Source organism: Coloeus monedula (genome assembly GCF_965178545.1).
Source record: "Coloeus monedula genome assembly, chromosome: 5".
Lineage (NCBI taxonomy): Eukaryota > Metazoa > Chordata > Aves > Passeriformes > Corvidae > Coloeus > Coloeus monedula.
In genome coordinates this window covers 33218255-33245452 of record NC_138785.1, presented here as the reverse complement: position 1 = coordinate 33245452, position 27198 = coordinate 33218255, and the positions used below count along the sequence as shown (strand labels likewise).

The 27198-nt window shown below is 39.1% G+C and overlaps 2 protein-coding genes across 2 annotated transcripts in view; both read right to left on the bottom strand.

Moving 5' to 3' along the window:
* CENPE (centromere protein E) overlaps window positions 1-6627 on the bottom strand; it is a gene marked incomplete at both ends in the record, with an annotated part of 37030 nt that extends 30403 nt beyond the window's left edge. Inside the window, 10 exons of the mRNA XM_082281314.1 lie at window positions 88-175; window positions 991-1042; window positions 2562-2633; window positions 2715-2782; window positions 2971-3052; window positions 3964-4083; window positions 5145-5263; window positions 5342-5431; window positions 6284-6375; window positions 6572-6627. Of these exons, the coding sequence (XP_082137440.1) occupies window positions 88-175; window positions 991-1042; window positions 2562-2633; window positions 2715-2782; window positions 2971-3052; window positions 3964-4083; window positions 5145-5263; window positions 5342-5431; window positions 6284-6375; window positions 6572-6627 (839 nt within the window). The remainder of the gene's footprint in view (window positions 1-87; window positions 176-990; window positions 1043-2561; window positions 2634-2714; window positions 2783-2970; window positions 3053-3963; window positions 4084-5144; window positions 5264-5341; window positions 5432-6283; window positions 6376-6571) is intronic.
* A 1154-nt stretch (window positions 6628-7781) lies between these two features.
* LOC309573183 (radial spoke head protein 4 homolog A-like) lies at window positions 7782-14229 on the bottom strand (the record flags this gene model as incomplete). The annotated part of the gene is made up of 6 exons (XM_082281921.1): window positions 7782-8004; window positions 8633-8750; window positions 9576-9720; window positions 10918-11670; window positions 13309-13543; window positions 14012-14229. The coding sequence occupies 6 exons, from the start codon at window positions 14227-14229 to the stop codon at window positions 7782-7784; spliced, it is 1692 nt and encodes a 563-aa protein (XP_082138047.1).
* Window positions 14230-27198: the final 12969 nt, after the last annotated feature.

Here is a 27198-nt window from a genome sequence, read left to right as displayed (position 1 = left end):
TACCTATATAAGATTATAAATAAGAGACTTTAATTTCTTAGTTTAGCAGTGCCTTATCTTATAACAGGCATACAAACAGTTGCTTACCCAGAGGGGTCATCACAAAGCTTTTTGATAACTTGACCCAGAATGAACAAGCTCCGATTTATATTGCATCCTTCTTTCAGTCGAACACCTAGGTACCACACATACTATTATTAGTATTATTTTAAATTTGAAACAGTATTTAGATGCATTTTCAACCTGTCAAGCTTTTGTGCTATGTTATGCTCAAAAGGATTGTCCCAGAGTTAAATCTCAAGTGCCGCAATGTGCTGTGACCCACCAGCAGGCAGTACCCAAGCCTTTATGATAGCCAAAATGCATTGAAATAAAATAGTAATCAAAAATAAACATTTAGAACCTTTACATAGTAAGCAGCTGGGCCCGTAAGAACTACAATTTTGCTGCCTGTTTAAATTTTGCAAATGCCCACATTTACACATACAACAAACCAGCCTTAGATACAAGTTTTAGGTTAGGCATTCTTTGTAAGAGAGAATATTACTTGTGTCCTTCTCAGATCGCTTTTTTCTGATCAAGGCACTTTTGTGCAGCTTCATGCTGCCACTTAACAGACAAGCTTCTTCTTAACTAAAGAGTGAGCCATCTATTCACTCTTCACCTTTACACACAAGCCCCTAAAAAGCTTCTAATGATTTTGCTATTACAGGTACATGTTCACGGAGTCATCTCCATTCTGTTAGTTCAGTGCAGGACTGTTGCTGGGCCTGCAATTCTAGAAAAGGCATATTACTACTTAATTGTTTGCACTTAACAGCATTTACAGTATTTTCCTGAGTAGATAATGCCCTACCAAGCAGAAAGGGCCTTATTTATAAACAATAAATAACAATAGCACATAGATCAAACAATTTCATTTTTATCATAGTTTCTCGTAAGGGTCAATTAACAGAAGTGGTTGTCAGAGAAGCCTCATTTAACACTCACCTTCAGATCCTGTTTGACTAGCTCTTTCACTGCCTGCCAGATCTACCAGGTTCTGTAAATTCATTAAATATTTCACAGATTAGTTCTGAGGCAGTTTACTTTAAATCCTCCTAATTCTAAGTACCTGCTAAGAATTTCATAAACTAAACTTAAAAAAAAAAAAAAAGCACAAAAAAAGCAAGGGGTCTGTCATTACTGGAAGTAATGCACAGCTGCTACACACAACCAATACTTCCAAGGAACATAAGGACATGGAGTAAGTTTGTAGGAACTCTGTTATACCACCCCAAATAGTGTTTCAAACTCTCAGCACAACAACCTCTACCCTTGGTCACATAAACACAGTTTCTCAATACAGAAGTGTTAACTACTAATTCCAGCTGTAGGAATCTTTCATGGAAAAGAGCCTGGGTGAGATTATCTAGTGTCCTGGCCTGAGCTGGCTGTATGTCTCTCCTTGCCTGTCATTGTGGAGATAAGGAAAAGAAATTAACTACCAGAGGAAAAGCCTCACTCTGAATCTGGTTCAAAGCCAGCTAGAACATTATGGCATCCCATAATGATTTGCCTGACCAAGTAGCCCTCACTTTAGTTGGTTTTTGCTTCAGAGGAGTAAAATCCTGTACTAACTCCACCAAGCAGCAACAGACCAAGAGGGCCAAAATCCCTCTCCCCTCATCCCTGTTACTCATGGTTACTCTGAAGTCAGTTGGAACAGAGATGGGGCAGAGGGGGTGGTGTAGGAAGAGTGGATACCATAAGTTGTGGTAAGCACAAAAAGCAGGTATTAGTTTGTCGAGATATTGCATGAGCAGTGTTTTGAACCAGAGCTTTCTCACACGAAGCCAGAACAGAAAGCTCTTTCCACAATGCATGTGATTAATCTGATGCTATTTCCAATTCTGAGTAAGAATGCTCATCAGATTTCAGCAGGCTCAAATAGTTTCACACTGTTTCCATTCCCGCAGTTGTTTCAGACCATTTTCTGAGAATCAAGAAAAGGCTGTAGAGAAGGCTTCTGAAACCGTAACATTTCCCTGGAGATGTCCAGTGCTATTCCCCCCAGATTATGGTATTCCATATACCAGTAATCCATTGAAGAGATGCTAAGTGGGGTTACTTCTGAAAAAAATGAATCTTTTGGCCATTGCAGATGTAGAACACTGTATATGTTCTTTTACTAACAACTAAATTTGATGATAAGCAAAGTCTTAAGGTTACCCATTTTACAAGTTATTTCACTGGGCTTGCCAGTGGTCAGAAACAATTGTAGGGGAAGATACACCTAACAAAATGCAAGAGCACTCTGACATAGTTTCTTATGCTCCTGGAAGGGCATAACACTCCCCAGTCTGGCATGAATAACTCTCATGTAGAATTTCCTTTGGTGGGAAGATCTGCTCTAGATAATGCCCCAGGAGTCTCCCTCTATACTTAAGAAACATCTGTCAGAATCAACAATGAAGAATTTTTGTAAGTTATTATGAAGTACCATTACTCTCTCAAACAAGCAGTAACAGTAAATTCTCTACCTCAGCTGTACTCCAAGAAGGTATTAAATAGACATTTACCAAGTGGGAAACCATGACTGCTCCATCACAGTTTGCATTTGCAGGGTCACTTCGTTCTCTACTTTCAATGATCTAGAAATGCAAAAAAGTGCAGTAAAGTTTTTGTCACTTTGAAAACAATAAAACCACTCCCAGCAGTGAAACAGTTTTTACCATTCTGAAGATGGTGTGAGAACGGCTGCTGTGTTCATTCATTTTTGTTTCTCCATAATGGCGATTTCCTGTCAAAAAACAGTATTAGAATACTTCTGCTTATAATCTGATAAACTGGAGTTAAACAGACAAAGACCACAATTTTAAAACTTTCTGAAAACCTCTGGTTTATGAATATAAACCTAAAAGGATTCTAAATATACCTGATTAACCAACATTTTTTTAAGCTATCAGCTGACATTGTTTAAATACATACTTTCTCCTTTCCTGATCCATTCCATAACTTGTTCTGGGGCAACCACCACTTCTTCAATCAGGTCTTCTACATATGTATTCCTCTATAGAATAAAGTAATAAATTTTACTGAACTCCAAAACCCACTTCAATACATAAAGTTAACATTACCAGCAATTATTATGGTATTTATTCAACAGCTGAATGTCTTTTTATTCCAAACACAAGGGATGGGGTAAGGTTTAGACCTTGATCAAAATTGTGGCCTAGGGGTACAAGAATCAAACAACAGAGATTTAGAAAGTTTCCTAAAAACAGAACTGCTGAGTGAAATATCCTTCTTGACATTTTTTAAGGGAATCCAGGAATATATTTCTCAGTAAATCTTATAAGGAGAGAGTTATACAACTGGTAGATTTCCCTTTTTCCTATGTTCCAAACCCAGGATTATTTAAGGCAACCAAAGGGAAAAAACATCCCAAAAACCGAACCAACAATTTTTATTATTTGCTACAAAACTTAATATAAACAAACGGAGGATAGCGTTAATATAGATTTGTTCTTCTATAGTGATCATCTTACTGAATAGTTCTAGTCTCATGGTTATTCTCTGATCACAGTAGAAGAAAAGTGTATCTACTTGGGAGATGATATGAAGATGATGTTAAAGTAACTGTGTATGTCAGAAACTTGTAACACATGGAGCTTAACATCATGTTTGTACAAGTGTCATTAGCTAAACAACTTGAGTCTTTACTGTCAAAAGTTAGATAAACTATACCATCCTGGAAAACTTGAAGATTAAGTCTACTTTTATAAAGATGAACTAGCAATAGCAAGCCCAAAGTCACAGTCTTATTCTACTACAAGTGTCCTTCTGTTAATGCTGAAGATACAATTACACAGTTTGTCCCAGAAAAGTTTTCCACTAGATCCTTCTGAAGGTGTTTTTTTTTTTTTCAACTTCTTTTACTCCAAGCTGATACAATACTTATACCACATAATATCCACTTACATTAACATCCTCACGAATTCCCAGAGGCTTCTTTTTCCTACTATCGCAAAGCAAATCGGTAATTGTTTCATTGTAGATTTCCATGTAAGAAACCCTTAGCAGGAATTCTCTATCCGGAATCTAGTGTTGAAAGGAAACAAGAAACCAACCAAACAAAAACGGACGAACTCATGGACATCTTTTAATGCAAGTATTCTTAAACTGGAGATAAAGGTTTGGATACTGTTCCACAGATTTCTTTCCCCTCATCCTTTCTGTACGTTAGCATCTACCGATACAGAATAGTTTTTCTTCTATCCCACCTCTTTCCAGCTGCATTAATGGTATACCACTTCTAATAGGTTATAAAATTAAGATAACTGCCCTACAGAAGCATGACAATAGTTCTCCTACTTAAATGCTGTTTCCATAACCCATTTCCTCTTGCTTAGGCTCTTTCCTCTCTTATATACCTTGTCTTCTCTCTTTGCTTGCTTGGATTTACTTTGCTGCTGCTTATTCCCCTGCCTCCTTGGTAGAGAACGTTGGGGTGAGGAAAGGCTGCACAATGGACTCAAGGAAAGTTTTCTTGCCTTTAGTTACTTCTATAAAACCTATATGGGTACTCTGCACCTCCTTAAAGGAGCAGTGATTATTTCACTTCACTGGTAACAATTACCCAAAACCCTCAAGGCAGAAGCAAGCACGCTGCAAATCATGTTTTGGAAATCACTGCTTTAACATACACTTTCTCCTTACTTTTATTAATATTGAGCAATTAGCAATTCTTTTGTTAGCCTGAAATAAGTAAATATACTGTCATATTCTTCCCACTAAAAAAAAAGTCTTTAGTTGTTAATTTTTTAGACTTTTAAAATAGCAGAATAAACACAAAGGTTCACATTATCTTATCTACCACACTAACAAGTGAGTACCTATTTATATTTGTAATCAATGTTTAACATATTTGGAAGGTTAAGAACCCTCCTCACTTTTGTTCTGATTTGATTTCAACTAATAGAGTCCCATTAACTTTTTATTTTAAACCCTCATCTTTGCCAGGCTGGCAAAGAAACTGCAACATATAGTCCAATATAAATGAATTTCCTTCATAAGCCCCTTGATACTAAAACTAACTTTTATGTAACCATCACAAATACTACTAGTCCTTTCAGTCATTTCAATTTAATAGAAGTGCTCACCTCACAAATAATTTTGAACACATGTTGAATTGCCTTAGGGATAATGCCCATGGAATCTTCATTTCCCATCATTGTGTAAGTCTTCCCTGAAGCAGTCTGTCCGTAAGCAAAAATTGTGCCTAGAAAGATGGTTAAATTTCACCAACTATCTCTGAAATACATTATGAAAAGGATTTAAACACAGTTTTAAAACTTACCATTATAGCCTTGCACTGCTGACTGTATAATTGGAACAGCTACACCATCATACAACTGCTGAGTGTTGTCGCTTGAGTGAAAAACACGATCTTAAAACCAAAAAAAAAAAAAAAAAAAAAAAGCATGTGAATCCACTCTATTGCAAGTCCAAACCAAGCTGTCATTCAGTATTGCTGACTTCAAATCCAATAAATGGGCATCACTGTTTGTAGGGTAGTTCAAAGATAAATATCATTGTAATGCTACTAATGCAAGCTTTTAAAATTTTGTTTTAAAATAAGCATTAAACACAAAATCAAGAAAGACACAATGCACAGTGATGATAGCAAGTAGAAAGAACAATGAACATAGTTAAACAGTCATCCCATTTAATCCTAAAAAGTTACGGCTAATTTATCTACAAGGATTGTAAATCTGACAGGTTAGTTGTTAAACTCCTAGCCTAGTGCATGCTTTTACTGAATCTGTATTTTGGGAGAAATCGTGGTAGTAGCTACATTCATATTAACAAGTAGAGTTGATCAGTAGGAAAGGACTCAAAGGGAGCCAGTGAGTTACGAGGATCTAACATTCATGCTAGTCACTTTTGGGTTTGGGTTCCCCCTAAATGCTCTGGACTAGCCCTTGTTTAGTCCATTTGTAACTGGATTTCACATTAAAAAAATGTGTTCCAAAGGTCACATATTCCAAAGCCACTACAGGATGAATCTGAACAGAGAAAGCAACGTCCAGCAGGAAGCTGACTTCAAAAGCACATCCCAGCACTGCCTAAGCCAGAAATCCCGTATGCCCCAATGGCACTCCTTCGGAATTACTTAACTGGGGAGGTTGGGGGACATTGCAAGAAGCTCAGGGCATTCACCACAGTCGACACGTTCAAGAGTTCAGTAGCAAAGGTCCGCATAAGTATCAAAATAAAGCAATTGCTTTCACATTCTTACCGTAACTAAATATTTTGGTACCATTCACGTCGGAAACAGTATTATTCTCACTTCTCCAGTGCAGGGACACTTTATCTCCTGAGGCATTTTCTCTAAAAGAAGAGACACTCTGTTATCTTTATTGAGCGAGGACTCCGCTCCCAAAACGCGGGCCCCTTACCGCGACCCCCTCTTCCCCGGCCACTCGCTCCGCATCCCTCCGTCCGCCTCCCTGCTCCAGGTGCGGGGGCACGGCGGCACCCAGGGATGCGGAGGGAGCCTCCCTCTCCCGCCAGGCCGGCGGCTCACCTGGCGATAAGCGGCCGCACACGCACACACACCGTGACGGCGCCCTCGTCCGCCATGCCTCCCTGGGACAGGGGGAGCGGAGCGGGGAGCGGAGCGGGGAGCGCCGGGAGCACGGAACACTCGCCCCAACCGCCGCTGGTTTAAACTGCGCGCGGAGCCGCTCCCTATTGGCCCGCGAGGGACGCACGCCGTGCGTGGAGCGTACCACTCGGCAGGAGCTGGCGGGGAGGTGGGCAAGGAAAGCATGGTCTGGAACGGATGGCTGAGCAGCCCCTGAGCTCTCCTGAGACACCTTTCCCCCCCACGGCTGCCGGCAGCGCCCAGATGGCACCGGCCAGGGAACCGCTAAACCCTGTCCTCACATCCGCATCTGCAGGTCTTTTAAACATCCCCAGGGATGGCGACTCTAGCACTTCCCCGGGCAGCCGTTCCAAGGCTGACAACCCTTTCCATTAAATTTTTTTTCCTAATATCCAATGTGAATCTCCCCTGGTGCAACTTGAGGCTGTTTCCTCTTGTGGAGAGACCCAATTCCCACCTGGCTACACCCTCTTGTCAGGGAGTTGTAGACAGCGATAAGGACCCCCTGAGCCACCTTTTCTCCAGGCTAAACACCCCCAGCTCCCTCAGCCGCTCCGTCTTGAGCTCCAGACCCTTCCCCAGCTCCATTGTCCTTCTCTGGATGCGCTCCAGCATCTCCATGTCTCTTGCAGTGAGGGGCCCAAAACAGCACAGGATTGAAGGTGCAGCCCCCTAGTGCCAATGACGAGCAGCATCACTGCCGTACTCTCAGCCAGTACCTCAGTAAGCTCCCGACTGAATTTGAATAGTACGCTTTCACACATACAAGGGACACTGTCCTGTGAGTTTAAAAACCATTTATTTAAGTAAAATGTATGAATGTATTGAAGTGAGGGCTAGAAAAACAGTGTGAACATCTGGTGCATGGTAGTTCTTAGTTCAAAGCAGTATCATTTTAGGAAGCAGACAGTTTGCATACTCAAACAAACAGAAAAAGGCTTCATGCCAGTGCAAGTAGGTTTCAGGGGTGGGGAAGGAGAGGAAGATAGCTGCAAAGAAAAGGCTTCAGAAATCAAAAAACAAAGGCATGCTGCAAGTGCATTTCTTTTGAGGTCAGCAAATAAATGACTATGTTATGAAAATGCCGTTCATATTCAAACTTTTAAAACAATCTGTTTTCTTCCATATTTTAATCATCCTCCACTTCCTCTTCTTCCTCTTCCTCTTCCTCTCCGGCTAATGCTTCTTCCTGTGCAACCCTGAAAGCAATTTCCTCTTCCACAGTGGGGTCTACTGTCTCAGTGATTCCTGGCCCGCTGGGGTACTCTGCTTGCGCTGGCGGGGGCAGTGCGGGAGTGTGGCTTTCTGGACTGTATTTATGACCCCAGCCAAAGTAGATGTTGTCAAATTTCCTGAGAACAAGAAGTGAAAGATCACACATTCATCCCCTGACAAAATATTAACAGAGACACTGTTGGGCATCCTTGCTCTGCTGCACGAAAAGTCACTGTGATGCAGATACCCTACAGCAGAAGAATTTTAAAGACAGCACCGCTTTTTAACTGCTCTCATGGTTATTAACACATCTTCTATTTAAAATGATGAAGTGTCACTGCACTGCACTGCAATACAACTCCAACTCCACAAGGGTAACAATGTGCCAGCCACTGCCCTTCTAAAAGCACGTGGAGGAAATGACCATGTGTAGTGGAAACCGAACATCAGAACCACAGAAGGTAGCTGGTTTTGTAAAAAGTCCCACAGACATGAGAATATGTATTTTAAATCAAGGACCGTGCTCACACACTAACTGGGCATTTACACCCAGTAACTTCATGCCAGCCTTTCCAATGATTGTTTGTTTTCAGTCTTAAATACATATTTACTGTTGCTGTGCACATTCAAGTGGCCTTCTCCATCAGTCTCTGGAATAGCTAGAATTCAGTCAATGAATTAATAATAAAGCAAGTCTGCCTGCATTAGTGAACCTGCGTGTAGCACATACAGTCAGTGTTGTAACCATGTCAGGTGGACTCTCACCTGCCAGATGCAAAAGCATAAGCTCCAGGCCATCGGTTAGACTGCAGGATTGCAACAGAATATTGTGGGATCAGGTTCGTAGAAGCCTGAGCTGTCCAAGCAGGGATGTTTTTCATTCCTGGAGATAGTCAAACACACACTATTTATGAATAAATGGACTTAACGAGCCTCTACAAAATATTTTAAGACTGAGCTACAAGAGTTGCACAGAATTCAAGCAAGGTTTATATTAAGTTGTGTGACAGAAGAGCCAGAAGTCAGAAACAGTAAGTGTAGGCACTGTTTTCAAACAGGTGGTTTGCATGTGTGGGTAGGTAGCACAGGAATGCTGATAGACTCCCCACATACAGAAAAAATTCAGTAGGAGCCCTGGTTCTTTTTTCAAGGACTTTTTATTATTTATGGATAAATTGTATAGCTATATTTCACCTTGATTAAAGAATGGAGGGCAGGAAAATAATCTAATATTGATGTAATCTAATATTCAGGCTCCCTTATTCCCATGATTTGCTGCAGTGATATGCTAAAATATCTAAATTCTTATAAAAATAATGTGTAACGGTGCATGTGTTACATATTAATTATTCCATTTATTTACACCTACACACTTCTCTTTTTTCCTAAAAAGACGAGACAAAATAGTTGAATGTATTTCATGTAGTGAGCTGTTCTGAACTTGCAATAACCTGAGAAGTCTAAGTTATTTTTTCCTTTTAATGTCAACAAGATGGTTACCTAATAAACCTGATTATTTCAGTTTTAATGTCAATACTGTTAACCATTTTGCTTTTGAATGATTTTGTAAAATAATGTGTTTACCCTACAGAGGCAAACTATATTGCTCCAGGAAGTGTCAAGAGTTCTACAACTTCAAATTTTTACTGCTACATGGCAGCATTCCTAGTGGCTCTCTATCAGAAACTTCATATTCCATGAAGAATACCTTCATCTTCAGAGATTAGAGTAAGAAGGGGTAGTCCTCTTTCTTCCTCTTGCTCTTCTCCCTCCTCCTCTTTTTCTTCCTCCTCTTCATCTTCTTCTTCTTCATTTTCCTCTGATTTTTGAGGATTAATCCAAACACAGCGACCCTATAATTGATGTGGAAAAGTAATAAATACATGCAACAATCATTGAAAGAATGCAAGTTAAAACTAGTTAAAACAATTGGCTCAGACACACACACAGCTAAGGGACAGGGAGAAGAAAAATACATATTCCATAACTAGTATATTGTTAACAGAATATTGTATCCTCTTGGCAGAACGTTCCCCTCATTCCTTCCTCATCCCTGCTTACTATTTGAGAATAACCTTATACCTCTGTCATCAGCTTTTTGTCATTTTGTATTCTTCAGTTCCTGGCCAGTTTGGTTTATATCCTTGCTAGATTACTAGTTACTGCAAACTATGGACTTTACCCTTCCTTTTAAAATCTGCTTTGTTATTTAACCAGTCAGAGGAACATAACAGAATGTTCTTAAGATTCTAATGCATATAAATTTTATTTTTTACAACTATTGTTTTGCTGGTAGTAAGTTTAATTTCCTACCATTTGCTGTGATTTTACACTAGCATTCTTGAATTGGTAGACTGGCCATCAAACCATCCAGCAATGAAAATCAAACTAGTAATACCTCTTTCTAGCACTAGTCTGATAGAACATGTTTTAAAGTTTTTTCATTTGCATATTTCATATCAGAAAGTGTATAACAGAAAATTACCCAGAAGAAAACACCAAGTAAGTTCCATTTAGCATACAACCATAAGCTATCTACTTTTTAGCATCCTACCCAAGAAAAGAGAATTTTAAACATTTTTGTCAAGTCAGGATCTCAAAGCAGAAAACCTAATACAGAAGACTGCAAAAAATGATTGTTATCTATCAGGGCCTAACTCCATACTGTTATTTAAAGATAGGTTTCAATCTCAAGAACACATCACTGGAAAAAGTACTAAACCTAGAAGGTTCCTAAATACATGCATACATATTTATACATATATATACTTACATTTATATATATACACACACACATAAAAATACATGGTATTCGTAAATATGTGCAAGGTATTTACATATTATATACCATATAAAATGTATGTTTTATGTGTAAGATATTTGGGTATTATATATGACGTATTTTCTGTATAAAAATCTTCCAATGCAATACCATTTCTGGTGAGCAGTTTGCATGTGCAGGTGAGGAGTGCCACTCACATTCTGTAACCCTACGAGCACTGCAGCGGGAGTGCTCTCCAAGGGCCCATGTGAGCTATGCTGGCACACACCTGCTTTAGAATGCCCTTTACATGGTGTGCCCACGTGGCGAGGGACTCCACCATTTCAATCACAGGGGGAGGCTCAAACTCGGGGTTTTCTTCATATTCATCTCCTTCTTCTTCTTCTTCATCCTCATTTGCAAACTGGTAAAATCCAGTGGGAGAGACATGGGTTCCTGCTGAGATTCGAGCTATCTGTGCACGCAGGTAATTGGCCTCATTTCCGGGAAAAGGAGGAAAGCTCACAACAGGAGCATCCAGCCGACCAGTGAAGAACTTCTTGATTTTCCTGGCACAGACAATCTGGGCTGGTGTCACTGGAGGCAACTTCACCCAGGGTTTGCCTGGCTCATTACAAACAAAGTAGACATATTTATTAGTCCCAGTCCCATTTTCTTCTTTTGGGATCTCAGGTGGGGGTTTATAGGTGGACTTCGGTGGTTCAGCTTCCTTGTCTTTCTCCTCACCTTCTTCTTCAGCCTCACCCATCTCTTTCTCTCCTTCCGCAACAGTTTCCTCTTCTTCCTCTCCAGTTTTCTCCTCCTCTCCCCCTTCCCCTTCATGTAACTGTACTTCAGCTATAATATAGTTCATTTCCAGGCCCAAAATTTTGCCCCAGAAGCGACAGGTCTGGATTGGCTGAACATTAATTAGGTTTTTAAGGGAAAGGAATATGTAATAGGATTCGTCTTTGTCCAGGCCAATTCCAGCCTGCTCAAAATAAAAGGCTGTTTCCATCACATTTGGTAGAGAGGGCTGTCCCTAGGAAAGAAGATTCAGAGTTAGAGCTAAAGAGTAGTATAATTATCTATTTCAAAAATTAAACATGTTATCTACTGAACATTATACTTCACTTTCCTGTAGTGCCACTCATTATCTCAGTGCTTTGCAGACATTCATTCACTACTTTTCTTACTGTTGTCTAGAAAAATTAAGTGTCTTTTAGTAGGAAAGAAAAGAACACAGATGAACTGCAGCTCTTAGAACACAGGATTTCAAAATTCAAACTCCTAATTATTGCAAAATAAGGAAAGTCAGCATTCTTACACAAGATCTACAAAGGATTCAGTGCTAGAGCATGTCAGCTAAGAGGCCTTGATGCCTGCAGTGACACTGTATTGCCTTGTTGTAGATAATACAGGTTTTATATACTTAGGCACTAGACCAGCAACATTTCTCTAGGGTGGATGCTGTTCATTTGAAAACCTTGGCATACAACTCCCTGCAGTTTTTAAAATACTGCCCCCTGCTCTTCCTGAAGTCCATTGTAAGTCCCCATGTGGCTTCAGTGGAAGCAGAACTAGGCCAATAATTAAGTATTTCCATTTGTTTTATCACCCGTCTCTCATTTAATGGGGAGTAGGTGATCATATAACACAGACAGAGTTATTACAAGTTGGACTTGACAGGGTAGGGAATTTGGAAGAATTAGCACTAGTTTAATATGGAATTTCTTTGGATCTGACAGGTTTCTTGTATCAAAGCAAGATTGACAGGAGTATGAAAAATTAGTAATTCCTTTCTGAAATACCCTACCTTTATTTTCCATTTTCACCATCCTATACAGTTACTGTAAGATGCATAATAGGCTGTGGAAAAGATGAAGGATTATCTCTTCTGTTGTTGGTATTTGTACTCTGCAATTGTAACACTTGAATATATACTGGTAACTTCATATGAAAATCAACATCTTGTTGATTGATTTCCCTTGGTTATTATAATTCTCATTTAAATTATAATTCTCATTATAAGAATTCTAATTTTTCCTTGGGTACAAATGCTTCTGCATATAAGCAACTGAATAATGAAAACCCATGCTTTAAGAAGTGGCTTTTCAATTGTATTAGTTCTTCATTAAAACCATATTTTGTTTCAGTTGGAGAAGGACAGACTGGAACCACAGCTGGAGCAGAAAGGATCACGAAATTCTGCATTCTCTATTTTACAGTAGCAGCTGTGCACAATATTGTCTAACTGGTATCAGGAACTATGGTCACTTTAGGTAAAGAAATGTCCCTTTTATATAAAGAAAAGAAACTTGGATGCAATATTCCGTGCTGAACTGTCATATGGGAGATGTTATAAACCTTACTTTCTGTTCATCACCTCTAGAACATCCCTGATAATAAAGGCTCAGGATATTAGATTTACTACAGGAAAAAAATCTCAACTAAGTAACCAGATGGGGTTTTTTCTTCAGAACTAGACATGGGACCAGCTCAGCTGTGAAGAGGGTACACGGTGCTGCGACTGCAATTATTTATATAATTATATAACAACATAGAGAGGCAGCACTACAGAAGAGACCACAACTTCCTCCCTTTCTCCTTTCCCTTCCCACCATCCATCCACCCCTTCCCTGGTATATCTTGTATCTGTTTCACTCCGATAATAACTCACTATCTCTTCGTCTAGTTCTTCATGCTCTTCTTCTCCAACTTCCTTGACGAACAAAGCTTTACACTTTTCTGCAGCTTCAAATGTTGGAAGAATCAGATGTTCATCTCGAAGAGTGTCCATTTTTTTCCGAAACTGAGCCCACTTCACATCCTTGCTGATATCCTCAATTATGTCTACTGTATTTGCGGGCTGTTCATCCAGGATCTTTGTTAGTACGTTAGCAAAATGATCATATCTGTCATATAAATGTAAATATTGTTGGCTTACTATACAAAAGTCTTAGAATATTATGCTTTTAGTAACAAAAGTAAAGGCTAATCATCTGTATCTTTGGAGAAATCATAGGAATAGTTAGAAGAAAGGGGACCATGGAGCATTAAGAGAAATTAGAGCTAAAACTAGTCTGATTATACTTAGTAGCATTCCCATCTTCCATTTCTAGTATATACCCCCATCTATCTATGAGCTGAAACTGAATTTAAACTTACTCTTAATCAAATCAATTTCTTTTTGAACTCTCTATAAAATTCCATTAGGAATTTTGGTTCTGAAAGATGTTGGACACACGCAAGTATCACTAGTGATGAAATATTGCATGTATAACATTATCCCATTCTATTTATACTTCCCTTTGTCCTTTTACTAATTTTCCCTCCACTCATATTTCCTACCCTTTTTGACTGTGATCCTTTTTCAGACTTACAAATTCAGGCCAGATCTTGTGCTAGTCTTTAGTAAATAGGCTTTTGCATTCTTGATTGCCAGCATCCGGGCTTGGGGGTCGGGTGTCTGATCCTCATATGGGCTGTATCCGGGCTGATCAAGACCGTAACCTGGTTCGTGTGGCTGATAAGGGCCATGCCCATGTTCATAGGCATCTTTTGGTTCCTGTGAAGGCTCTAATCCCGGTGACTGGTCCATGCTGTGCCTTGCCCCAGGTGCTTTGGGAGCCTTGTCCCGGCGCGTCTCTGGCTGATGTTTAGTTGCGGCACCCGCAGCCGGTCAGCGGCTTGCGCTGCTCGCCGTGGGCGGCCGAGGTGTTGAACTGGGCTCTGTGCCTGACACGGTGCTTGTCCGGCTGCACGGGTCGGTCTGGCCGACAGTTCCCCTTTGGTCCTGTGCTTGGTGGGGGCCCGGGTGCGGCTGAGAGATGCTTCTGCTCAGTCCTCGTGGGTGCTCAGACCCTCGCCTTCTCTCCTGGTATTCCCAGGAGCCGGTCCCGGTTCCGACGGCGGGGGCTGATGAGGGTCTCCGAAGGCGGCTGCCCGGGGCCCCGCTGGGCAGCGTGGGCCCTGTGTCCGGCCCACAGGCGGGCTCGCTCCTGCCCTTCCCGCGGGCCGGCCTGCGGCGGGGCTCGCTCGGTGCCCGGGGTGCGGCCCGGCCCGGCCCGGGTCAGCGCGAGGCCCCTCAGCAGCAACGGCGGCGGCGGGCGGGGCGTCGCCGGGGGAACGCGGCCGCGGACAGGGAGGCACGGCAGCCCCAGTGACCCGCCCCAGCTGCCACTCCCCTTGCCAGGGGGGCTTTTAAGCCCTTCTTTACAATTTCCAGCGGTACCCACGGGGTGGCGGTGAAAGGAAAGTGTTTGGGGCTGGACTGGACGGCGCCCTGAACGGCCTGGTCCCGCGAAGGGCGTCCCTGCTCATGGCACCAGGTGAGAAGTAGATGATGTCTACTGTCCCTTCCAACCCAAATCAGTCCTGTTCTGTGAAACCGTGAAATGCTGTTAATACTTTTCCTTGAACGTTTGTGGTGTGAGAGTCTTTCAGACATCTGCTGAGAGCAGAAGAGTGGGTCTTCAAAAGTTTAATCATGTTTTATAAGGTCTTTAATTTGCCTTCATTGCTTTCATGTTGATCTTAGTGGGGCTGTTCATAAAGTACAAAGTTTTTTCTTTTAAGAGAAGAAAAATACGGTACAATATGAAATTCGCTTAAAAATATTCTATTCACAGAACAGAAAGGGGAAAAAAACCCAAGCAGATGTAAGTTAAGTTGAAATGAAGCTGCTTGAGTAGAAAGCAGTTTTATCATGCAATGCTGTCAGTGTTAATAAGAGAATTACAGAATCTGCTGAGCTGGAAGTGACCCATGAGGATCATCAAGTCCAACTCTTGGCCCTGCACAGAACACCCCAAGAGTCACACCCTGTGCCTGAGAGCATTATCCAAATGCTTTGTGAACTCAGACAGGCTGGTGCTGTGACCACTGTCCTGGAGAGCCTGTTCCAGTGCCCATCCACCCTCTGGGTGAAAAACCTTTTCTTGATATCTGACCTAAACCTCCCCTGACTCAACTTCATGCTCTTTCCTCAATTCCTGTCACAGGTCGAGAAAGTGATGAATTAAGGAGACAGGTGGCCATAATGTGAGTAACTTTCCTTTGCAACAGTACTCAAACACTAAATTGTTTAAAGATGTGGTGTTATTTCCCATTCTCCTACCCTGATTCCATTGGTAAAGGATTCAGTCTATTTCTCCAAGTCGAGTCTGTTTTGCCTGTGACAGTAATAGGTGAATGATCTTCCTGTTGTGTTTTTTCTCCCCCCTCCAGTTTAAAAGAGGGAGTGATAGAAAATCAACTTTGGGAGGCACCTGGCATCTAGCCAGGGTGAAACCAGTACAGTGCTGTAAAAATCTCAGCAAAATACCTTATTAAAGTTGTAAGCTTTTTAAAATAAAATAGTGCAATACCTGAACTGTAAAACATACTTCTCTGTCATTGATGGATCAGCTAATGTAAGTTTTAAAAAGTTTATTTTGGATATTTATTAGAAGCAGCTAGAAAAAAATTATCAAATAGGTATGGCAAACTTCTGTCAAGTTCCAAGAGAGTAAATTCTAGAAGTATTATTGAGGAATCTGACCCATTGTGAGGGAGCAGCAAAATGTATGTCTCCACATCCTTAACAGGTGGAGCATTTATATAAAGAATAAAAAAGTTTCTGCATTGTGTTCCTATGATTCCAACAAATAAGACGTTATCATAAAAAATGTTAGTTCTGCTGGGTGTCTACTTGTAGAAGTTTTTTATTGATCTTTGCAAGGATCGTGCTCAGGTTCGTTTTGCAGAACTAACACATTGACTGCAGAGGGCGATACAGTACTTGCAAATTGTGTGTGGATTCCTTTCTATTTGATTTCCATAGCTCATATTTGGAGGGAAAACTTGTTTAGTAATTCACTTCTATTAAAACTGTATGAACTAAGTTATCTTTCTGTTTGTGCGTTGAGTGAAGCAGCGGCTCAAGAAAGAGCAAGTGCTTTGTCTTTTCAATTTTATTCAGCAAAGAAAGAAAACTAAGGGCACTTATATTGCAGTTGTTTAAGTTAGGACACATGTAATATGTGCAGGGGCTCAGGACAGAGAATACATCAGTGCAGGAGGAGGTTTCAGCAAGGCGCTATGATGGCCTTTTGTTGATACAGAAAAGTAGGAAATGGATATGTGCAATATTGCAGCATAATGATACTCTGATCATTGTCAGTAGCATGGGTTAATTAGCTGAACAGTAAATTAAATATTAATGTTTTCCCCTTCCAAAGGAGGTACGTTAATGGTTTGTATTGTCTCTGCTGTGGCCAGGTAGCCATGGTTTCTTGTCCTGTGGAATCAATTCTGCTTTTCAGTAGCCTTCTTTTTTTTTAGACTGAACTCCTGCCTATTATTGACTTTGAAATGGAGATCCAAAGATGATACAAAATGTTGCACATAGAACTGGACATCTATTGCATTTCTATAGAGTTTCATTAGTAAATTTTGAGCATGTGAATTTTGCACTGGGAAGGGAGTGACAGGCAATGTGAATAAAGCTTCTCTTTTCAGCTGATAATCCTATACTCTGTTGATTTCTTTGCAAACAAGTATTGAATTGGAAAGCCCAGATTCAGGCCCCCCAGGTGTGTCTTCCTAGAAGACAGCCTTCATGTCGAGACCAATAAGTAGCACCTGTAACTACTGAGGTGAAACTGGTCTATTCAGTGTAGCTGGCAAGGCAAATTTAACTTAATTCCAGCCTATACAATAGGAAGCAGCTGCTGTTGCTTTCTGTTCAGAGCTCGTTCCATCAAGTAGTTGCAGGTGTGCTGGCAGCTCACTTAAGAGGAGGGCATAGTTAGTAGGTTCTTGTTGGATTTCCTATGGCATAGGTTTCAAACTGCATGCCATGGTCAAGACTTAAGTGCCTGAGTGTCAGAAGGTGATCTCTAGGTTTTCCTTTACACTATGTTTATGGATTAAATATTTACGCTTGCCCTGACTACTTTCAAATGATTTCAAGAGGAAAGGTACTTGGAAAGTGCAGATTCTATCTTGTTACCTTTGTTAATTCTTGTTAAAAGACTATTAACTACATAACTACTTTTCCATCTCTTTTTTGTAAATATGTTTAGTTCAGAAGCTAGTGACATTTGTTTCTCTCACAGTTCCAAAAAACCCTCATGCAATTTCTATGCTTGGTTAAACGTACAGCAAGTGTGTTTAATTGTGTAAAGTTTCCTCTTTTATTCCTTTTTTTAACCTAAAGAGGATCAAGATGTATTTCTGCATCACTTTCAGGATATAGTTTTCCTTCTGATCAAAATTCTTCTTTGTATGTCACTTTTGATAGTAATTTCCTGCTAAATATCTATGGAAATTCTTGTATATATAAAAGTAAATATTATTCCCTGAATTTTAACTGTTTATTGTGCAGAGAGGAATAGATACTCATACAAGTTCTCCTTAAAATATGGCAGTCTTTTTTCTGTTGGTGCCAAGGTTTTCACTGAGTCATACTGCAGGCATGCATCTTTCTTCTCCCATAGGGAGATTGAATCTTTCCTCTTCTTTGGGCTATATGCTGAAGTCAAACTGTATTCCTCAGATGGTCATACACAATAGATCAGCACTGGTAGTCTGTGATGCTTTTCTGTATGAGGCAATATTACTGGAAAGCTGAGAGACCATCATCCTGCTGTGGGGGGCTGATAGGAAATGCATACGGTGCTCTGAAGGAAGTAATGATGATTTTTGGAAATCTAGTGCTGGCTTTTGCTCGTATTGAAGTCAGCAGGAGCTTTGCTACTGACTTCTGTGAGAGTGAGATTAGGTCCTTTGTCATTTCGTTTTCGTGTTTTGACATAGGTGAGGATATATGCTGGGAGACAAACTGATTTTAATTCTGACTTATGGTGGAGAGTTTCTGTGGTTAAGGCCGAGTGCGACTTTGCATCCTGATGTGTGAATTCTGTATTTTACATTTCCTGAGTTCAGAAAATCACCATGACTTACAGGTAATAGTGCAGTGGCAGCAGCATTGGCATAGACCAGTAAAGTTTCAAGGGGGTAAAAATTTTTTTATCACCTGGTAATCTGAGTTCTAATGCTTTATTGTAAACTAAGCTTTTGTTCAAACTGTGTTATTATAGTGACATGGTGAGGATTTTTCTTAGGAGAAGTGCAGGAAACTTGAGCTGATAATTTTTTTGACTCTGGAATATAATGTCTTTGTGTATGCGATTTCTATTAATGAAGGTGATGGTATTTCCTTGGCTTTGGTCACTGGCTAAAAATTACACTGGACAGCACAATTAGTGCTTCCTGGGTGCTGTATCTCTAATTTATAATGATTTTCACTGATGTTGGTATACCATTTCTTACCTGCCAGTACCATCAGAGTGTGGTAGGTTTTGATACTTATGGGAAGAAAGCTGAATTTTCTGGCAAAGAGGGTGCGGGTTGGGTTAGGTGAGGGGAGGTTTTTTTCATTGTGGAAATTCTTGGGGATTTTGTTTCAGTGAAGAGTCGATTAAATGACAGTTGAAATGGAGCAATGATTTATTGTCATTACAGGGAGGTTCATTTTTTTCTTTGCAGATCTGGAACTTTTGCTGTATTTCTGAGAGTGATCTTTTATATTTATTAGAAAAGGTTTTGTTCTTGCACAAAGCTGAGCAAGTGCAATTACTTCAAGATGATTAAAAATTTCAGTCCTTATTTTGCTTTTCTCTAGCTGTGTGTGTCCTAACACTTTCATTGTAGAGAGAATGGATTCTTTCATTTTTCCCTCTACTATGGTAAGCTCTCTAGTCTGCAGCAGTGGTGAAAAACAGGGTATAATGATTCAGCAGTATTTTACCAAAACTATCTAAATCATAAGGAAATAGAGAACCAGTTCTGACGCTTTCCCCTTTTAAGTAGTTAGGAGAAGGATAGAAGCCTATTCTTTGCTATTTATCAAATATTTATAATAAATATTCTAAAACCAAAATCCTTCAGAAGTGTAGATGGAATTGTTTCCATTAGAAACTAGAATTGGCTGGGGGGCTTTCTGGAACTTAAGGATATGTAGAAGAGGTTTAAGTATTTCACTAGCATTAGTCATACATAGTAGTTCAACCTAATTCTGTACAGGAGGAGCTTGCTATGTTAGACTCCATGAATATGAAATTGTACTCAAAAATCCATTTTTTATATTGCAGTCCTGTCAGGAAATTCATGCTACTGAATATGACTTTAAAAAAATGCAACTTCTCAGGCTGTGTTCTTTTTCAACAACACCAAATCAAGTTGTCCTGTATTATGGTGCTTTGACTGTGTAATATGTAATAATGGACATGTTTGAGGATAGCAGTCTACTCAAAATAATGTGTTTAAATTTTATCCACTGAGTTAATAATGGAACTGTGTTCTTAATTTGAAATTGTACTTGAAGTGTAATGGGGAAGTAAGCCTATGAAGCTCACTTTGATTTCCGATAAAGAAAAATCCATCTCTATCCTTGAGATTTCATGAAATGCCATTAGATCAATCATTTTCTCTGGAAATAATTTCTATAAGTTCAAACACTCTTTCATTGTAAATTTGATGTTGATATTCAGTATCAGTTGTTGCAGACAATTTTCCCATTTTCTTTTTTCCAGACATGTAGAACTTCCTGTAAACAATCTTTCCCTAGTAACAAACATGCTCACTTGAAAACTGATTTTGTTTTCTTCTTTCTTTTCCTTCTTTTTATGTTGGCTAGAGCTTTTATTTTCAGTTAGTTGTTTAGTCATGTCCTTTTTCCTCCTTTATGAAAAGCACAAGATAAACAAAGCAAAAATTTGCATCAGTGTTCAAAATACTATATTTAGGGGAAGCAAACAGGAGTACCTATGAAGTGTCTCAGAGATATGTTTCTCCTTATTTTAGATCAACAACTTGGCAATATCTTGACTTTCCATCCTGTTTTACATATAAATAAGCTTTCTGTAGAAAATATGCTATGAATTTAGATAGTACAATAGATTCTAGTATTCTGTGGTTTTCTTGCAAAATATTTATAGAACCATTCTAAACAGTATCTTGCTCACCTGCATTTGAAACTTGCTTCCATCTATGCTTTGTTGATGAAAACAGCTACTTTAGCTGTCAGTGTTAATAAGTGTTCAAAGCATTCATATTAAACTGTAAATTTTTTGCATCCCTTTGTGAAAATGTGAAAAAATATTGTTTCCATGTAAGAAAGTATAAGAGCATCTTGAAAGGTGCCCTTAAGTATGTAAAACTTCAGGGCTATAACATTTCACTTATAGCTGTCTGGAGTGAGATTGAGAACTCTGACTCTTAGAGTTAATATGCATGAGGTAGAATGTTTGAAATTTAAAAAGACATTATAATCCATGCATTGAGCAAGGATTGCTGAAGTGAATCATCTCGTAATTCTGCCATCATGTGCTACAATTATGCATCTCCTCAGGCTTTAGTCACCTTTCTTTTAATGGAAAGGGGTCACAATTATCTGTTTCAGACTCCAAGTTTATTGATCCTCTACTGAAGGAGAGGGCAACTTCCTGCCTTTTACTATCCAAAGAAATAAGTAGGGCTTGTTTTCTGAAGAACAGCTGCTGGGAGGACACACCCTTTATACTTGCCTGGGTAGATCTCGCTAGGGAAGAGACCTGAATTTAACTCCCTTCAGGCTAAGACTCAAACTATATTCCTTTTGTCTGAATAAGGGAACTGGATCTGTGTTCCGGTTTGGTCAAATTTAGAGATATATCCTCTGAGAGAAGGCACAGCCACCCCTCCCCCACCAGGTTCAGGAAAAATAAATTTTCCCTGAAGGAAAATGAAAGAGATAAAAACTATTTATTAAAAAAACACACAGGAAAGGAAAATAATGCTAAATAATAAAATCTTTTGCTGTGAAGAAAGAAAACTGGGAAAGTGTTCGAGTCCTCCCTTTGGTCTCCTCGGAGCTGGGGCTTGGCCCAGGGCCAGGCCCTCTGTGCCGAGTGGAAAGTCCTCCCAATGTGTTCTGATATTGGAGCAATCCACAGAAAAAGGGAAAAAAATCCGAAATTCCATGGAAGGAGAAAAAGAGTTCAACTCTCAGTCTCTCTCTGGAAAAAAGGAACTGAAAAACTGGCTGAAAGCTGGCTGGAAAAAAAGTTGCTACCTCTGTGTGACCTTGAACAAGCTGCAAACTGTTTTGAAAAAGTTTTGCTCAGTTTTTCCTTCCTCCTCTCAGGCTCAGTTTAAAGGCATAGAAAGGCACAAGAATTAATTTCTGGGCATAGGGCAGCAATATGGGAAGCACATCATAAAGTCCCCCCATGACAATCTGTCTGAGGGGCTTGGGTAAACTACAAAATTCTGCTATCCTTTTCATAGCTTAATATTCAAAGTCTTTCTTTTCATCTTTGATAAAGCAAAACCATGACCTTGGACCACAGGCGTGAGTGATTTCTTAGGAGATTCCAGTACAGTCAGTAAAAAGATGAAAACAATGATTGCTAAAACTTTACAGCTGACTGTAGTTTTCCAGGATACAGTCATACTTGTAAGGAAAAAACATGGGGAGCAAAAAGTCCAGGTATTAATTCATAATAGAGCTGATAATTCTCTTTAAGGAATTTAGGTCCAAGCACCATCTGTTAGTCCTATAATGGTTTACTTCCTGAAGTGACCATGATTTCATTAGTTACCTCACTGAGACAGTTATGTCTCAAAACCTTATCTGAAAGGAATCTGCGTTACATTTTTTTCATTTTTGATGTTTCACAGGAGGACGTACTAAGTGCATGCATTAAAAAAACCCCAACTTTTTGCAGAGATATAAGTAAGTGTGAAGCAACAAGAATAATGCTTCAAGTTTAAAAGAATAAAACTCAAGCCTCCTACTTATAAGGTGGTGTATTTACAGGTGAGAATAAATCATAACAGGAAAATTTTCAGCGTCTTAACATGCTTACTACCTGTGTTGCATTTCCACTCTTCTTGACAACTCATGATAATTGGTGCTTTAGGGTGAGATTATTGTTAATAAATACTACTGAGTGTTGTGAGGTACTGCTTTACCTGCTGCTTTGAAACAAGCATTGAAACCTTTGTGAATAGGTTGAGACAGTTTATTTGTATTCAAAAGAATATTATGGCTGGGGAATTCTGAGTTAACAGGTTTAATTATGCACCGTTTGACTCTGAATTTGCTTACCCAGCACCTGAAAACACAGTGTATTAATACTCTTCTTTCTATGGAGATTAAAATAGCATCCAGTTGGTTCTGTTACCTGGTTTGTGAATGCTCTACCTGTTTTAAGAGGCACTTCTTCAGTCTGAGATCTTAGAGACTCAAAGCTTCTTTTAATATGTAATCCAGAGTTTGAAATTTATTTGAATGAGGTACAGATTTTGTATTGAACTCTGTATAATTATTAATTGCGCAATTCTTGCCACATATTCTTAATCAACATTTCATTCTGTATTAAATAATTTTGTGATCAGAAAGCTAACCTTTGATAGTCAAGCAGTAATAAAACTGGGTTATTTTGACATTGTGCTCTCCAAAAAAAAATCAGGTCCAGTTTTAAATTATATAGTTCATATTGCCTTTCTCTTCATTTGCTTGACACTGAAGTAAAAAAAAAAAAGGGGGGGGGGGGGGAAGACTTCTAAACAGAAGTATTAGTACTTTGAATTCTACATCTCTAAACCTCAACATTTCTACAGGCTTTCTGGCTATATTATGAGAAACATAGAAATCCAAATATAATAAGAATCAAGACACAGTAATGGCAGAACTTGCCATGTATCTTATTTTTGGGAAACAGTGTAATTTGTGGAATTCTGGATCTCTTACAGAAGCTGTATTTCTTTGGAAGCCTTACCTGCTCCCTTTTTCAGTTGTGGTCCTAGGCATTTTTTTGAAATCTGCCTCTGTTGACCTAGGTGTATCTTCCATCTGCAGCTGATACACTGTTCATTTGCTCTAAGCACCTGCTACAGATTTCAATTAGCTACAACCATCTTCCATTCCATCTCCTCCTCCTGACTGTGGAACTTGCCCTTGAGTGACTCTGGGAGCTCATAACTTAGGGTCTATGAGCTCTGTATGAATTAACACATTCACCTGGGGTGTGTGGGGTGAGGAATGGAAGTTTATTATTTAATTTCCTGCTAGGGAGAACTCAGTTACTGGGTTATGGAGTTTCTTCTCTTTCATGTCCTCTTGCAGTAAGTGCAGTAAGGTCACAAATTAGCTTTTGCCCTGATTTGAGATTTTTGGTCCAGTGTTAACAGAAAAATCATTCAGAGAGCTTACTCATTTTCATTCTAGTTTAATTTTGCAGAAGTTACTGCCTGAATTATGGGGAAAAGAGAAGAGCACTTTTTAGCAAAAAAGCACTAAATGTGCCACTCTTTGAAGATATTGTAATTAAATGAACCCCATTTGAAATTGAAATTAATTTTTATATTTTATTTTGGACAAAGATAGTGAGAGGAAGAGAAGTAGTCATAATACTTTCGAAGTGGATACAATTGTAACTATAAGGCTATTTTAAACAAGTTGGAATCAGAACAGCTGTATTGCAATCCATAAAACTGCATCCCTTTGTTAAGTGAAAATCTCTTGTGGTATCTGTGGTGTTCTTAATAGTACCTTGCTATCTTTCTCCCTTCCCACTTTCTACATCTATTTTAATTCCATAGTGAAGGATCAAGAGTGTTCTGAGATGAGCAGATAAGATTAAAGTGTCAAGCCGATGGACCTTTTTACTTATCAACAAGTTGATTAAGTCTCAGGAAAGGCAAGCAGAATTGACTAATACTATTCCAGAAGACATTGAAATGCCATGCCTAAAACTCAGCAGATAATAAGGGTAATAGTTATTTTACTTGTAGAGGTGACATTTTTGAAAGAGGTTGGAGTTGCAGTGACAATAGCTGTATTCCTAAAATGGATTTTTGAATCAGAGCTTTCTGCATAACCGACAACTACCAGAGAAGAAGCTGAAACTTTCCTGGTAGGTTTCCCAAGATCTAGCCCAGAAAGATCAAGGCAAAATCTGGGTGAGTTTACAAAAATTGAAAAAGACCTGGTTTGGCTTTGACTCTGCAAACATTCAGTGAGTCTTTTCAGTTTCAGCTGGCTAGATCCCTTCTGATTCCGAGATTCAGTGGAAGGGCAATGTTCACAATGAACAATGAAAATTTATAGGAAGCATTTCTCTCGTTGAGTGCAATGTACTTTCAGGAGCATGAGTTTTGTCTAGTAATCTGTTTGTTTCTGTAAACAGCCAGTAGAGTGAAGTAATAGGGTTTAGAAGCAGTCCTTGCTTAATGAAGGAGGAATATAATTTACTTGTTGTCAGAAACAATAAACGGTCTACTGTGTCTGGCTTATATCATTCAAACCTTGAATTATGTTAAATCAGTAGATACACAAGAGTAAAAAATAAAAAGGAAACATTCGTTTTCTTACGGTTATTTTATGTGTTGCATCTGAACACATACAAGATCTGATGTTCAAACAGTCCTTCAATCTCTCTTTAAATGCCCCAACTACTTTTTCTCCATTATTTTAAGTATATTTATGTAAACATCAGTTAAGCTCCCTCCTGCCTCAATTAAATGTGTTTAACAAGTAATCAATCTGAATTAACAGCAGGAGACTTCATGCCATTACATGTATTTATGACAGATGTGTTCAGATAATTCTGTGAATATATTTGGCAATGGATGGAATCTGCTGTGATTCACCAGTTTCCTGGGAGAAGACTAGAGGCACACATCATCTTAATTAAGCATTGTTGCTTTAGGTTTCTGACACTTAGGATGAAGTTAAATAATAGTTCATTAGTTTCTATGTATCAAATACTTGTCCTGATGGAGCTTTTACATCTCATCTATGAAGAAGGGCCTTTGAAAAGAAAATATTGAAAGACTTTTCTGCTAATGCCTTTTAGTGAAAGAGTGGAAAATATTTTAAGAAATGCATAGTAAATAAGTTATTTGATTCCCAAAACTCAAATCCCATAGGTCAGCTTCTTGGAAGTATCCAATCTTCATTTAATATACACAGGAGTAAATATAACAGGGATTAGCTATATGTGAGAATGTTCACTTCTTAGGAATTTTATGTGAGCCTTTATTTTAGTTTTTATATACTGTTTTTATTTAGTCTAGATTTTTAGCCAATTAGAATGTTTGCCCCTTACAGTCTACTTGTGCCTTCATTGTAATCACTGGTTTGTATTTCTCTAAAATTGGGCACTGCCCATTTGCTTAATGTGAAGGAGTAGCTGGATTAGTAAATCTTGTGCCTTATTTACGTGGGAGATTTGAATCCCTAAACAGAGTGAACCCTGCAGTGGATTAACTATAGTTCTAGATTTAAAAGTGTGGGCTGATTCTACTGTGGCTGAATGAGTTTTGTAACTTGAAAGCAAATCTAAAACTAAATGAATGTTTTCTGTCCTTCATCAACTTGTAAATAGTGCATACCAGGGCAGCATTTACTCACTGTCTGGTTTGATGTCACAAATGTTTATGCTATAAAAAACCTCACCAGTGGACGGTTCACTCAGCCTCCTGGGAAAAGTAGAAGAGATTTCCTTGTATTACTTGAGACATATATTTATGGCATATAATCTATATGCCATCTGATGAGGCACAGCTGAGAAACAAAATTAGGAGAGAAATATCTGAGTGGTGATGCTGTTTGTAATTAAAGAATTCACTATTTAAATATTTTATTCTTTTCCAACAAGATGAATTGCACAAATTAGAAACATTTCTTTAGAGGTGTACTTCTGAACTTCATGTAGAAGGCAGTCAGGAAAACTCTGTAGTTTTTGGAGAGCTACAAGAACAAACATTATTTATCCGATGGCTCTGTGTGCAAAATCCAGGAGCTCTTATCCTTTTGTCATTAAGTAGTTTGTCTTGCGGTTACAGGTGTGTTTGCTTTATTTTTTGGTGCTAATGTGCACATAGATGGGAACACCAGTCCACACCTTACCTGTAGAAGGTAGGAATTCATTCTTGCAACAGCTGCTGTGACAACTGGCATTCGTGTTATTGAGGGGCATTTTCTTTCATTGTGGCTGTATAATTATGGCAGGAAGACTTTTAATATGACTCATAGATAGTCTAATAAACTGAGCGTCTGTTGTAGAAGATACTTTATATATGTCTGTCACTCATCTGTTAGTTTCAGGTGAAATGGCTTTAATCTTGGCAGTGGAAGATTCTCAAAATGGTAGCAAGAATTGATATATGATCAGTTGATGCTTAACGTTTCAAGCATCTTCAAATCTAATTCTTGAGTCTTATGTGAAGAAGAGATGGTATCAATGTGCTGATACTAACATTAGTCATCTGGGAGGGGCAGCTGAACTGAACTCTGTTCTCTGCTAATTTTTTTTTCCCATACCAAGTGAATTTGCAAAAAAGAATAAATGAAAAGACAGAACATAACACTGCTTTAGGCAGGTGGGCCAGGCAATAGTATAGTTTTACTGGTAAAATTACTTAAACTGGGAAACTGGTAAATGAGTTGTGGACATGAGCATTCTTTAAAGCACACATGAACCCACACATATTGTGGATGGTAATTTATCAAGTTGAACTGCTTTTAAATAGAAAT